This window comes from Penaeus japonicus, unplaced genomic scaffold, assembly GCF_977035675.1.
Source record: "Penaeus japonicus unplaced genomic scaffold, GWHDUDI00000001_assembly GWHDUDI00000022, whole genome shotgun sequence".
Taxonomy (NCBI): Eukaryota; Metazoa; Arthropoda; class Malacostraca; order Decapoda; family Penaeidae; genus Penaeus; species Penaeus japonicus.
In genome coordinates, this window is record NW_028234424.1 from 11,375,065 (window position 1) to 11,390,064 (window position 15,000).

At 39.5% G+C, this 15,000-nt stretch overlaps 1 protein-coding gene across 1 annotated transcript in view; it reads right to left on the reverse strand.

Annotated features, from left to right (window-relative positions):
• Positions 1-4,704: 4,704 nt before the first annotated feature.
• Positions 4,705-15,000, reverse strand: part of LOC122267967 (putative ammonium transporter 1) — a 16,383-nt gene continuing 6,087 nt past the window's right edge. Inside the window, exons 2-9 of the mRNA XM_043038192.2 lie at positions 14,158-14,247; positions 10,084-10,311; positions 9,633-9,832; positions 8,979-9,215; positions 8,498-8,609; positions 8,057-8,293; positions 7,284-7,382; positions 4,705-5,536 (exon numbers count right to left, since the gene is read on the reverse strand). Coding sequence (XP_042894126.2) covers positions 5,235-5,536; positions 7,284-7,382; positions 8,057-8,293; positions 8,498-8,609; positions 8,979-9,215; positions 9,633-9,832; positions 10,084-10,311; positions 14,158-14,247 — 1,505 coding nt within the window. The 3' untranslated portion in view covers positions 4,705-5,234. The remainder of the gene's footprint in view (positions 5,537-7,283; positions 7,383-8,056; positions 8,294-8,497; positions 8,610-8,978; positions 9,216-9,632; positions 9,833-10,083; positions 10,312-14,157; positions 14,248-15,000) is intronic.

A 15,000-nucleotide genomic window follows, 5' to 3' on the forward strand; every position in this document is an offset into this window, starting at 1 on the left:
TCTAAAACATTCTGTGTTTACAGGAAAAAGAAAGTTCATAAATACAGTTACATATACGTGACTTGCAAGTTTTTTTCTTAAACTTAATCTAATTAATCTGCTTTACTTCTGGATTATGAGGCATCAATACTACGAATCTTACATTTCGATGATATCTATAGAGGAGTAAATCTTTTCATTAATAATGCCCTAAGCTTTTGTTAAAATGAAACATTTTCACATTTTGAAACTCCTTTACTGTCAGTATTTACATACATACCTCATGGGATAACCTACATGATAATGTCCTCAGGGCCATTGACAACAGTTTACATCCTGTTTCATGCAAGTTGTTTTGATATATGAGTAACTAAGCTAATGGGAAAAAAATCCTTCATATATCTCTTCGACTGTTATCTGCGATAGTAGTCAAAACCTTAAAGATTTTTGCTTCTCTCTCTTTCTCATATTACAATAATTGATTATTTTTGTTTTAAAGTTAAATCTATATCTAAACTAAGTGTTTCATCCCTATTGAGTGTCCTCAATAACCTGGTCTAAACAAATACCACAGCATCACGCACAGAAGAAAATTTGTAGTACGATTTTAATGGCGATTCAAGCTGGACGAGCCCCTTGAGTCAATCGGAATGGTGGAACATCCTGATCACCGCCACTGGTTTCGGAGAATTACTGGCTGGTTTACGATGGTCTGTGTTCTTTACATTCCTTTCTAAAAAGCCGTGCAATGTGCGTGATCCTGTCATATGGGCAATCGTCTAGTGAGAGACGGTGTCTTGTGAACAAACGAATGGACGAAGACTTTATAACATTTATAACTATAACAAATATAAAATAGGAATTCAGATCACTGATATTAACAAAACCATATTGCAGGGTACTGTATCTTTTATGTAGAGGTATCATAATGACAGAAAAAAGTTCAAGAAAGAAAAAAAAAAGTAAATGCAATCATAGTTCAGAATGATACTGAGAGTTTAGACGAGTCAGCCGACAAATGTCTTGAGAGAGCCCACTGAATAACTTTTTTTTTTTAATTAAGTCATAGACCCTAACAGGAACTGTCGAGGACAATGGTATTGAAGTAGAAAATGCTGAGAAACACACTTGAGACTCAGCTCATTGCCAGTTACTTAATTTCATTAAGAAAAAAAAAACACAATGTGTTGGTCATGGTATATTTCTACACAAGTCATTATACCATCTAGTTAATCCCAGTTGTAATAACGTCTTTAAAATCGGAAGGTACGTCATATTTCTGTAAAGTCATGAATCATGGATGGGATCTTTATTGAAGATGATAGTGAAATGACGGCATCACTCTTTTGGAGAAGGCAAACTTCTTTCGTTAAACACGTCAATGATTCATGATAAATGAAGTTAGCTGACATGCTTATTTAATGTTGAGGCGAGACCGATGCGTATAACTCAGGTTTGGGCAGTTCTTAAATAAATAATGGGATTCTACGATTCTCATACAGACCAACATTCGGTGCTGACGTCAGAGTAGGATTGCATTCAACTGTACGTCCAAATGAAGTTCTGAAGAGAGTAGTTACTGGATATGATTTACTTGAATATAGCACTTGACCATCGAAATCCGTTCATCCGAGTTTATTTCTTAAGGTTCGACCTACACAGATGCTTCACCCTCGAATTCTGTTTATCCATGTGATTCTGTATGCAGTATGTTCCTTTCCTTGTATTTCTGGTAGTCCTTACCATCATGCTCAATTCCTTTAGATAATAAGCATCTAACGCCAGTATTCATTTCAGTCAGTATGGCAAGAAAATAGACCAGAAATTCAGTTCCTTCGTAAACAACCTGAAATATTTAATCACAGGTTGAAGTAGCAGATACACACACACACACACACACACATAGATAGATAGATAGATAGATATAGGTATATAGATAGAAATAGATATAGATAGATAAATAAATATCTGTATATACATATACGTGTATGTATGTATGTATGTGTGTGTGTGTGTGTGTGTGTGTGTGTGTGTGTGTGTGTGTGTGTGTGTGTGTGTGTGTGTGTGTGAATGTGTGTGTGGGATGGGGAAGAAGAGAAAAGACTCGTAAATAAAACCATCTGCTATAAAGAGCAAACAATTAAAGGCGTCTTGATCATTTCAGTAGGGGAAATAAACACACACACACACACACACACACACACACACACACACACACACACACACACACACAACACATATATATATATATGTGTATGTATATATAATATATATATATATACATATATACATATATATATATATATATATATATATATATATATATATATATAATATAATAAAAGGTATGAGAAGAGGGAAAACACCAGAAAATTGTATTAGTGCAGACCTTACGAAAGATGCAAAAACAGTGGTAATAAACCTTTTTTGTGTCTTGAATGAGGATAGGCAGCCTCTCTACACATACCATAAAAAAACATTAGGGTCCTTGGAAATATCAGTAGTATTAGAATCAAGTAGTGATCAAGGTGTGGCTGTTTACTGTAGAATATTGAAAAAAATGGAAAAGTGACAATCAAGATTCATACGTGCTCTGCCAATCATATGGACACAGCCAAGCAGTTTCGGCGTGGCCCTTGAAGAAATGGCACGTTTTGGACGGAGACTGTTGCCTTTCTTAATGCAATTATTAGGTTGTTCTTCCATTGTGTGTGGCCTTGCCAATTGCCATTCGAGGTGTTTTAAAAGAACATCTGGATTATTTGTAAATGTTAGTATCACTAGCTCACATACAAATAAGCAAATACGTATTCAATACGTTCTTTTGAAATGACGCTATTATACGTGAAAGCTCCGTCCACATGATCAAACAGTGTCCACTGGCACCAGACGGACACAAAACGAAGGAAAACACAGGAAAACGCACGAATATACTGAAGTCCTATTCGCTATATTTTACTCCCTTATTGCATAATACTGAAGAGAAGAGAGACGACCCGCAGCCCTCAGATAATTATTTTTCCACATTCGGAGATGACTGATCTTCTGGAGGCCTAGTGAGACATACAACTGACCCCTAAGCCAGGCGTACAGTATACATAGGTCAGAAAGGACGTGGATTCAAATAGCAACGAATCGTGCAACACCGCCGTGCCGCCCGGCGACATGACACCAGGAGAGCTTTCCTTGTTCATGTCGATAACGACGGTCATCTCCCTAAGTGGTTCCCAAGCCTACATCGCTAAACAAGATTTGGCCTTACGACAAAGGAAGATTACTGAATCGGCGCTGATATAACCAATAAACATCATAAACACCACACCGGGGAGCCACGAACTACCCAAGGTCGTCGCGCGTCTAATCACTGATCTGACCTTGAGTCTGTGGCATATATACCCCAGTCTGTTAGGGCTCGAACCAAATCATTAGACTGTTGCGTATCGTCGATCCCAGACTGAAGGCCCGTCCACATAAACGAGTACTTTCTGCAGTTACATAAGAAAAGATTGACATAATGCTTTTGTTTACGAGCAAACCAGCCAGTTGCCAATGCTGGTGTTTGAGCTAATTCCCCAGACAGTGAAGGGTAGTATAACTCTGTTGCAAGATATGCGAAATTGCACATGGACCCTAGAGAGCGTTGCTGTCAGTTATTCGAGGTTTAACCAAAGAAATCGTCAAGCTGCATAGCCGCACCAAAGGTCACTGGTTTAAACTCGAGATCCTTCTTGTCGTTCACCTTCTCTTGCTTCTGTCCAGCTTTGAGTGGACAGCAGTATAAAGGCCTGTTGACAGGAGCAACAAATGTTCGATCGGCTTTGACCGTCAATATCTGTGGCCATATTTATATTGGTTGTCCACAAAGTAAACAATGCTTCAGGCAGGAGTGAGAGGTGCCTGGAGGGACTAGTGCAATGTAACTATGGTGTTCACCAAGGAAGATTAAGTGTAGTAGACCAGTGATCTATTGTGGAAGGAGGGGAGACTCATGTTCGACGACTACTAAGGTCAAAACGTAAGCAACTGACAATGTCCCTGTTCTCTCGGGTCCTCATTTGACTGTATATTTGACAGTGACATTACACTGCTGGTCACTGTCAAGCTCCATCACGAGCACATTGCTAGTTTGCACGTTTAGTCAAGGGACTCGTGTGGACGGGCCCTACGCGCACCTGCAGAGGGCACGATGACCATTTGGTAGGATACACGGTATTTTAACACTAGTAATGGAAACGTTTTGTACTTTTAGAAATTCACGATTATATCAGAGGTTTCATATTTACACAAATGCCTAGGCAGTGCATATAATATACCTTGTGCGTAACAAACGATTTCTGCTCGGAATAGTTTTTTCTGTTGAAATAGCATGTGCCCCTGAACGGACCAGTCTCTTTCTCAAAACAAATGAATATATTACAAAAGGACGACGCAATATATGCTAAGGTTTCATTGCCACTTTTTGGCACCCTTATTCTTTCATTTTCCAGACGTTCATATGTGCAGTAGTGAAGCTGTTTGTGCAGTATTTCAAAGATGTACTGCTTTTAGAATTATTGTCACTATTAAGTGACACAATCTTATATATAATTGATAGGCATAGAAATAAACCTTTTATTTTACACGGCGTATTAAACTGCAAGTGATATCGAAATACCTAATCCAGGATTATTGATTAAATGGGAAGGTTTCGACGTCCTGTTACTTCGAGGGGAGATAAACAAAGTGTTATATAGTTTAAAAACATTTTAAAACCAAGTACATTTCATGACATAAAAAGGATATGCCAGTAATGAGGCAAGTCTATGAGTAAAATCTAGTTTTCACAAAAAAAAACTACTGTTTATGTACAATCTTAATCTGATATACATATATTCATCTCTCTCTTTTAGATTACTTTAATGAGGTAAAATGTCACACAACCATAATGTGTTCTCGATTCATACTTGCGTGTGGATCAAGAAAACTGAGTATTTTCCTAAGTACTTATAAAAAGGATATGCTTTTGCAATCGCAATCACTCTCCGGAATATGGTAATTAGTTTGTACTTCCACCGACATACACAGACATAAATAAATATGCATTTACCTGCCTGTAAATACTTCACTCTACATCGTGAACTTTCACAAACACTCTTACATAGCAACAAACTCCTCAAAAAGAAAGTTGAAAAATAATCAAAGAAATGCAATAACAACATTAAAAAGGTGCAATATGATAAGATTTTGATTCGCCAATCGCAACGGCCGCGGCGCAATCACATCTTCGAGTGATCCTCTTCGAATCCGTCGTTGTAATATCCGCTCGATCTCTTCCCTCGGTGCGGGTACCCCTTGGTCTCCATCTCGTAGTGCTGATTGACGTCGCTCACGGCAAACTCGCTCACCCTCCTGCCGCCGGGGCGAGGCAGGGTGGAGGGGTCCTGGGCGGGCGGGTGCGGGTACGGGCCTCCGCGGTGGGGTCCTGGGAGCGTCCAGTAGGGGGCGTATGGGGCGTAAGAGGGCATGGCGCCCCCCATCCAGCCCTGGTACCAAGGCGAGCTCATGTTCGGCGGCAAGTCTGTCAATGGTTCAGGGGAGTTAGCAGTTGTCTCGACAGCGAACGGGCTTGTAAGAACAATTGATGAAATAGTCTTTACCATCAGCAGTTTCAATGTTCAGTTAATTTGTTCGTTGGGTTATTTTTTTTATGATTAGTAATTATTGTGAAGTGAAACTCTTCCCACCTTGTTGAAGTAAAAATTAGAGAACGGTCGGTGAGAAATAGAGCGTTTCTCCCAATTTAATCAACCCTTATCATGGCTTTTTCCAGAGCCAAAAAAGTGACCAAATAAAGAATAATGGCAGGACTTATGATGTGTCGGCGCCTAATAATGCATAATTATGATTATCACTAAAAGACTCGTTGTAGCAACCGTGTCCATTCATAATGTTACGACCAGAAAACTTCAAAGCCTTATTTATCATCATACAAACGCCCCTTGGATGAATAGGTTACGGTACGTGAATTAAACTGATGTTCTCACCTAGATTAAAAGCTTGGAAGACAATATTTTGGAGAATAGACCTACCGCCACACTATTTTGTGAGAGATATAGTTCTTGAGCTATTGACAGATAATGATAAAAAGGATATTAAATCTTTAAGGAGTAAGTAGGGAAAGGAAGAGCCGGGTAAGTGGAAGAAGCTAAGGAAGTGGAGCCAGAAGTCTGATGAAAACTGAAGTATGTCATGGTATGGACTACAGTACGAGGGTTCAGATGGTGTGATGATGTGGTGTGGGGCAATAATCATGATAATATATAGCAAAAATGTAATGGAGAGTTTGACCACACATTCTTCCTCCGCCGAGGCCCTACGAGTACTGGTGCTGGACTGGTAAGAGCCTGGCACTATCACAGTGCGAACTGGAGAGCCTTGGGGCTTTCTGGCCACCATGTTAACGTTCAGTAATGATGAAAGCGTGAGTCAGTTATAAATAGCTGAAAAATGACAGGACTTTTTGGTGCAAGTGAAAGTTCGTTCACAAACCTCACTGAACTGAGCTGGAGTAGTGTGGTGTGAGGATAACTTTGTAAACGGCCATGTAGTTGCCAAGTACAAGATTTACACACTAAAGGGATTCCATTGTGGCAGATACACAAGGAATTGCATCGACTAAATACCCATACACCATATCAATAAAATAGGTACCATTCAAACACACACACTTCCTCAGTCCTAACTCTTATGTAGGTGTACCTTTCATCATGAGGATTGTTGAGGTATTCCCTGCTCAAATTGAAACTATTAGGGCAAATACATTAATCATTCTCTTTAATCTCTAAATTATAACACTCTGGTCCCCATCGCCAAACTCTTTATATATGCCATGTATTTTATCTTCTCCCCCTCGCCCTCCCCCTCCCCCTCCGTCTCCCTCTCCTTGTCCTTCTCTTGTCCTTCTCTTCTTCTTTTCTCCTTCTCTTCTCCTTCTCTTCTCCTTCTCTTCTCCTTCTCTTCTCCTTCTCTTCTCCTTCTCTTCTCCTTCTCTTCTCCTTCTCTTCTCCTTCTCTTCTCCTTCTCTTCTCCTTCTCTTCTCCTTCTCTTCTCCTTCTCTTCTCCTTCTCTTCTCCCTCTACCTCTACCTCTACCTCTACCTCTACCTCTACCTCTACCTCTACCTCTACCTCTACCTCTACCTCTACCTCTACCTCTCTCATTCTCTCCTTTTCTGTATGAACACATTTCTCTGCCATTTCCCTATAATACGTTTCCCAATCCCCACATCCTCTTGTTAATCAGTCAAAGCCATGACTCATACTTACATTTATTCCTTCCTGAATGGCTCGTGTTATCATTATACTGTTGTTCCTCCCACGACTTGGCCGGATATGCGGGCTCGCCATGTTTCATGATGTCCATACCTGTAAGGCCATTATGTATTAGCAAACAGAAAAACGCATCTATATAACACAGAAAATACTGATGTTTTCAAATGAGAATCAGAATGATTCTATGAAAGAATAAGATGGGCATCAGAAGGAAAAGAAGAGAGGCTGTGATAAGACCCTTGCTAAAATGGGGGGAAAAGTTAGAAGGAAAACCATATAAACTATAAATAAGTTGGAAAGAATAACAATAGTGGGAGAACGAAGATCGAAACGAAAATAATGATAAAGTAGGCTATACAAAATAAGATAAGCACGAACATGGGTTCTGGACTGGGAACCGAAAGGGAAATGGTTGTAAATTGATAATAACCAGAGTTATATAGGTGAAATGTGTAAGACTTATTGGTCACGATATTCTAGGACCATTTATTCCTAGTTGGCAGATTGGAATCATTGTTTCTAATCGAAAAGTTTATGGCTTAGCTATTTAAGGGCCTTCAATTTCCATGAGGCATATTGTTTAGAGTAAAAATTGACATGATACGTCTCAGAAATTTATGCTCTATTTTCAGATTCTGTAAGTTTATAGGCCTAGAGTTTCTACATGTGCTAGTTGGGCTAGTTGTAATGAGATGAAATTCGCGGGTGCCACAGGCTATTAAGCCCCGTGTTTTCACCCACTGACGAATTGACCGAATGAGACTGACCCTGCATCTCCAGCTCAGGAGGCACTCTCAGCAAGCCGGAGAGCCTCATGATGCCGAACATGATGATGCAGATTCCACCCGACCAGCCGATGATGGCGAGCGCCCCGATCATGTTCCACGCCAGGACCATGGGCGTGCCGCCGAACACGATGCCGTCGTCCTGGAACAGCGCGACGGCCACCAGCCCCCACAGGCCGCCGCCCATGTGCACGGCCACGGCGTCCAGAGGGTCGTCCACTGTTCGAGGAAATACAAGAAATACAGTAGGTTTCTTTTTCGGCTTTTGGAAATACTCTGATGACTTCTTCCTCGAAATCTTTATTTTCAACACTGCTCGTACCACTGATAAATGGTTAAATAAGGTCTCCAAAACGTTGGCGAGCTAATGTTCCTATAAACATTTGTATCCATGTGAGAGTAATAGAATGAAACGCAGCAAACCTTTAAGCTTGGGCAGTAATTTATGGACAACGAGGAAGACCGGACCAGCCATAAGCCCTGTGACGCACGCTGCCCAGGGCCTCATGACGTTACACCCGGAACAGATGGCCACCTGGAAAACATGGCTTGGTTAGATTTAGCTCTTGGCCTTCAAACAGGTAAAGGAGACCCCGAGACAAGTATTTTGAAACTTTGGTATAATATTGATATATGTATAGAGTATATTCTAGAAAAAATATTAACCAAAAACTTGTGCGTGTGTTTATCCATGTGTGTGTGTGTGTGTGTGTTTTGTTCACGTGTCTGTGTGTTTGTTTCTCCGTGTACGTGTGTATTCATGAGCGTGTGTGTGTGTTCATGCGCGTCTATGGCATACATTTACACCAATGGATGTGTTTGGCCGTGTGTGTTTTCGGTGTGTGTTTATCCGTGCGTTTGGTCGCGTACATGCGAGCAAGCGTGCACGAGCCCAAGCACCCACCATGCCACAGAGGGCGCCGTTGAGAGTCATGAGGAACGACCAGGCATGCGTGCGTCCGCAGAGGCCGGAGCGGTAGAGCAGCAGCACGACGATGCCGGCGGAGCAGCCGGAGATGACGGTGTTCATCACGGACTTGGCCACCGCCGCCGCGTCGCCCTCCTGGCTGATGGACGCCTGCGAGCCGCCGTTGAAGGCCAGGAAGCCGAACAGGAGGATGAAGCCCCCCAGGGCAGCCAGCTGTGGAGGGGGAGGAGCATTCACTCTGGGGACACGGAGGTCATTCGGGGCAAGAGGCCAGTTTTCATTCCTTTACATTATCTAGATGCGAAAAAGTATTTTGAAGTTTATACTAATAAGGGATAAGTTGAGCATTCGTGTTTGCAGATTGGGTTCTATAATATGACATCAGCAAAATTGGCCTGTGATACAAGTGGCCGATGAAACCAAAATAGGTTTCAGTCTACTGTTTTATTATCTGAACGTGGATGTTGTATGTTGAATTTATATTCCCATGATTCACATGTAACACATTTGCATAAAATCAGACAGTGATATGCATTTCCGAGCTTAACGTATTTCACCAATGACTGCTAACAGGAAAGGTACTCAATTGCAAGAACGACAATAACCAATAACATTTTTAAAAATACGGACCGGCACCGAATGACCGCGAATCTCCTTCCCGTTGGGCCCGAAGCGGCCAATTCTCGGGCCGAGAATAATGGCGCCCACGAGAGCCGCGACGCCGCCCGTGAGGTGGACGACGCCCGAGCCCGCGAAGTCCTGATAGCCGCGGGTGGACAGCCAGCCCTCGTCCGTCCACGCCCAGTGCGTCACGATTGGGTACACGAAGGCTGGAAGAGGAGCAGAGGGATTAGGTGGCATCGAGGGTATCCTCGTCGTTCAGATGATAAATAAGGATACAAGTATTTCCATTGGTCTTAGAAAAATTAATTTCCTTATTTTTTATCTATCACTCACTCTCTACATATGTACATGTATATAAGTATGCATTTATATAATCATGTAATTATACATTTAGAAATCATCAAGCAGAATATGAAACAGAACCACTAGGCCTTTTTAAGCAATAAGGCGTCCTGACCTGTCAAAATAATTGAATATATGAAGTAGGCGCTGAAGGCGCACCTCTCGGCCATGGAGCCCGAGACGATGGTGGCGCAGGTGGCGGCGAACACGAACTGGAAGAACCAGAAGGCGAGGCGCTCGTCAGGCACGCCGACGGAGGCCCAGGCGGTCGTCCCGCAGAACATGTTGCCCTCGCCGAAGGCCAGCGCGTAGCCCACGAGCCAGTACGAGATGCCGCCGATAACTGGAGGGGGAAGAGGCTCTTAGTCCTTGGTGGTGTTTTGTAACTAAAATGTGCAAGACTTCTATGTACATGCACATACTCTAACCTATATCTAAAATGACACGGAATGACACACACACACACACACACACACACACACACACACACACACACACACACACACACACACACACACACACACACACACACACACACACACACACATTGTGTGTGTGTGTGTGTGTTACAGTGTATATATATATATATATATATATATATATATATATATATATATATATATATATTAAATATGTATATGTATATATATAGATAGGTAGATAGAAATACATATATATACATAAATATAGATATAGATATACATATGTATACATAGATAGGCAGATAGATATACATATATGTACATATATATTTCTCAAAACCAACTTCAGTGGTATAAACACCACAAAGAAAATTTCATCTAATATACACCTATGGTTGTAAAGTTGTCTGATTTTTTTTCCGGTCTCTAAAAAAAAATCTATCCATACACGCAGCGCCCATCACGAATGCCGGAATCCTTGACTGTTTTTTGTTCCGCTTCGAGCACCGGGAAATTTACCCTTCAACAATGGCTGCGTATCTATCGCGAGGCAGATTTAGATGAAAAATAAAGAAAAACAGAAATTTCAAATGCAAGGAACTGTAATGTGTTAAAGACAAAGCGGTCATGTGAAAATCATTTTTCAGGTAGAGATCCATGCAATATTCTGTTAACAATGCTTCATAATTTCATAGGGAAAGCATAAGCATCTCTTCAATTATATAATCTTCATCTATCGATATTCTCTCGGACAGTCATTTTCCTTGCCAAGTACACCTAAGGACACTAAGTGAACACAAAATCAGTGACGTGTGTACAAAGGTATCGCAGTCTTACTCTTTGACAAAGAATATAATCTTTCCAGAATCGTCACGGTTTAATTCACCTTGATCGCCGTGGCTGTTTCGCGTTACCTCGAGTGTCTCGTGAAGGAATCGAGGCAAGTGTGACGTCCCTAAACCCACAATTCCTCAATCCAAGTAGGAAGATACATACTTAACGGAAGTCCATCGAATCATCGTATCGGTAAATCTTAAGCAAAACATAACTTGACCATTATTGATAATGAAAGAGAAGAAATGACTTAATAGGGTAGCAACTGCTAAAATAAGATGAGTAAATCCGCAAGGACAACTCACGGAGCGCGTCTACACGAGCAAACAGGGAGACATCAGCGGGCGATTTAGGAATAAACAATGGTGGGTTTTGCTGGAAAAAATAACATGCCAAGATACGAGAGCACTTATAAGGAACTGCAGCGAATTGAATGACCTTGTTAGTGAAAAAAAATACTGTAGATGAATTTCAGCATAAAAAAGCCAAATTCTTTCTAATGCAAAGTGGAAGGGAAAATTACACGTTTAAAAAACGTAACAAAGACGCGTCCAAGATTCGCAGAATTACACCTTGATAAACATAACAAAAAAAAATGTTCCAACCACACATAACAAAGAACTTTTTCTATGATATTCGACTGTCATTTGAGCATTGTTCCATTCACACGAACATGCAGCAATATATTTATTTTTCTCGTCTTTTCAGAAGTTGATTCCTGCAATGTTACTGAGACAGGACTGAAAGAATTTCCATCATAGTCAGGAATTGTCGGTAAACTGACCAGATTAAACGAATTATGGTAGTTAATATTAACTACTATAATTGAGCTGGTTATAATCAATGTCAATCAAAAACGACTATCAAATTTTCATTTTTTTGTTGTTGTTGTTGTTGTTTTTTGCCGTTGGATATATAGGGATGGAAAGATTGCAATAGTATTCTAGAAAATATCTCCGTAAATTTGCTTCATAAACCAAACAAGATCTACCTCGTGCTCGAAGATTCTGAATCCGTGGATGAAAATCTTTCACACAAAAGGCACAGTAAAGGAAAGGAAGACGTTGGACCTGGATCTGACACGGCCTATACAAATACACCACATTCATTTACAAGTGTGTGTTTTTCAGTGCCATAACCCGCAACAAGAACAAAAACATAAAATATTCACTAGTCAATATTTAAAATTCGAGCGGAAACAGATACTGCTGATACTGCTAATGTTGTGAAGGATAAAATCATCAATCTTGCTTACACAGGAGTTACGCACCAAGAAAACTAAAAATTTGTTTACGACTACATGGCCCTTAACAAAGGCATCATATGGGGGAAACACATACATAATACTCGGCACAAGAGCAAAAATCGCTAGAGCAAAGAATAGACTTGAAATAATGACCACCAACATATGATTATCTCCGAACCTTTTTTTTCTTCTGTTTTTTTCTCTGTCTTTCTTTACTCAACTGGTTAAGCTTTTTCACAGTCAAGTGACCGTTAACACAGTCCGTAAACTTCTAAAACAAAGAATACATAAAACCATGGTTTCCTGCGTATAAAGAAGAGGATGCCAGTGTCTGCATTAGGAACCAAATCGACTAAGAAAGAAGACAGAAATGATTGCTACGTATGCCATTATCTTTACCATTGTCATGCTATTGTTATCAAGCTTGTGTCTATTATTGAATATCAGACTGTTGTTAAGACAAGATAAATGGCAAAATTTACTTCATTTTGCTTTTCAATTTCTGACATACTTACAAAAGTAAAACTGTATTTGAAAAAAAAATACAAAATAGCTGTACATACTAAAAGAAAATCTTCCATTCAGTAATTTCATCGCTCGTAGAATATTTCTTTGGAGTTACGTCTACCGATGGCGACAGTCATGCCAGGTACGTATACACACGCTTGTGAATCAGAAGACCAAGTATATTGATATGGTCTTTTTAAATGGCAAAAACTAAATCGAAAAGGGATAAATGTTAACAAATGCTAATGCAGGAAATTCTAGAAGATTCTCTGTCGTCAAGTTGGCAAATCAAGAAAGAACTGAAAATACATGGTGTATTGCTGTTATGGTACAGGATCATAGTCTAGATTTAAAAGAGGAATAGCTACGTCTTCGCTGATGCCTCATGAGATGAAGTTGATCGAGTCTGCATATGAAGGGTCTACATGATTAAAGAACCGAGAGTCTTCCGAATGACAGTAATTACAACTGCAGCAGTAAAACGATAACAGAATATCTAATACTACTATAATTCAGCAGAAGCAAAGGACTAACTACAAGTTTACTGTTCCTGCTCGTATGGTAAATGATTTTTTTTCATCACCTGCTCAATGAAGTTGAAAAATCTGAACAATGTATACTCGAAGATTGCAGATAAGAGGAAATACGATTTAGCTGGTAGACGAACACCATCTGGTGTCTTACATCTATTACATACAAATACTTAACATAAAAGGAGTTAAGCAGCTTCAGTCAAATAGGCTTTATATTTCATTTTATTTATTTATTTATTCATCTTTTTAATATATATATTTTTTTACAGAAGGAATACATGACAAAAATGTAAATGTGCCTTAAAGCCCATGATATGGAATTTAGGATCCTATAGACCATTTTTCTAGAACATGCCATGTTTTTACCTACGAGTAGGAAAAAACGATAAGATCAAATGCGTCATTTAATGTATGCCATACATTACATACGATGTTGGATTCATGGCTGGAGCTCGTTAACCTCCGATTATTATGTGCTAAGCCTTGCATTAATACCCGGTAGTTTATAAGCCGTTATTACTGAGGACAGTCGCTTTTTATTTACATAGACGATTCTTATGTCTAGGTTTCTTCTCTACCGATGCGTACTTTTTCTGCGACAGCCTTCCAATATCATAACAGAAAAGACCACAATTTCAGATACTTACAAACATCCAGCATGTTCTTGATCAGAATGTTGGTCGTATTCTTAGATCTCACAGCCCCGGCCTCTAGGAAAGCAAAACCAGCCTGCAAAACTAGAAGGAAAACGACATTAGAATCTGTAATAAGTTGAATGAGTCTTGTCTCCAAACGAGGCTAAATATGATCAAATATGAAGTTTATTTTCTGGACATTCATCTCCGGTTTAAAGAAGAAAAATCTCACAATTTTGACCGATACATAGTCATGATATTTATGTGTTTCTCAAGTTTTATGAAATGGTTATGTGTATATGTATATACGCACACGCATACACTGTATATATATGTATATATATGTATTTATATGTATATATATACATATATATATATATGTATATATATACATATATATACATACATATATATATACAAACATACTTACAAATATATACATACATATATGTACATACATCATACATATACATACATACATACAAACATATATATAAATACATACATATATACATACATATACATACATATACATACATACATACATACATACATACATACATACACACACACACACTATATATATACATATATATATATATATATATAGAGAGAGAGAGAGAGAGAGAGAGAGAGAGAGAGAGAGAGAGAGAGAGAGAGAGAGAGAGAGAGAGAGAGAGAGATAGAAAGAGAGAGAGAGAGAGAGAGAGATATTAGAGAGAGAGAGAGAGAGAGAGAGAGAGAGAGAGAGAGAGAGAGAGAGAGAGAGAGAGAGAGAGAGAGAGTGAGATAGTGAGAGTGTACATATATATACATATGAATATATACATATATATATATATATATATATACATA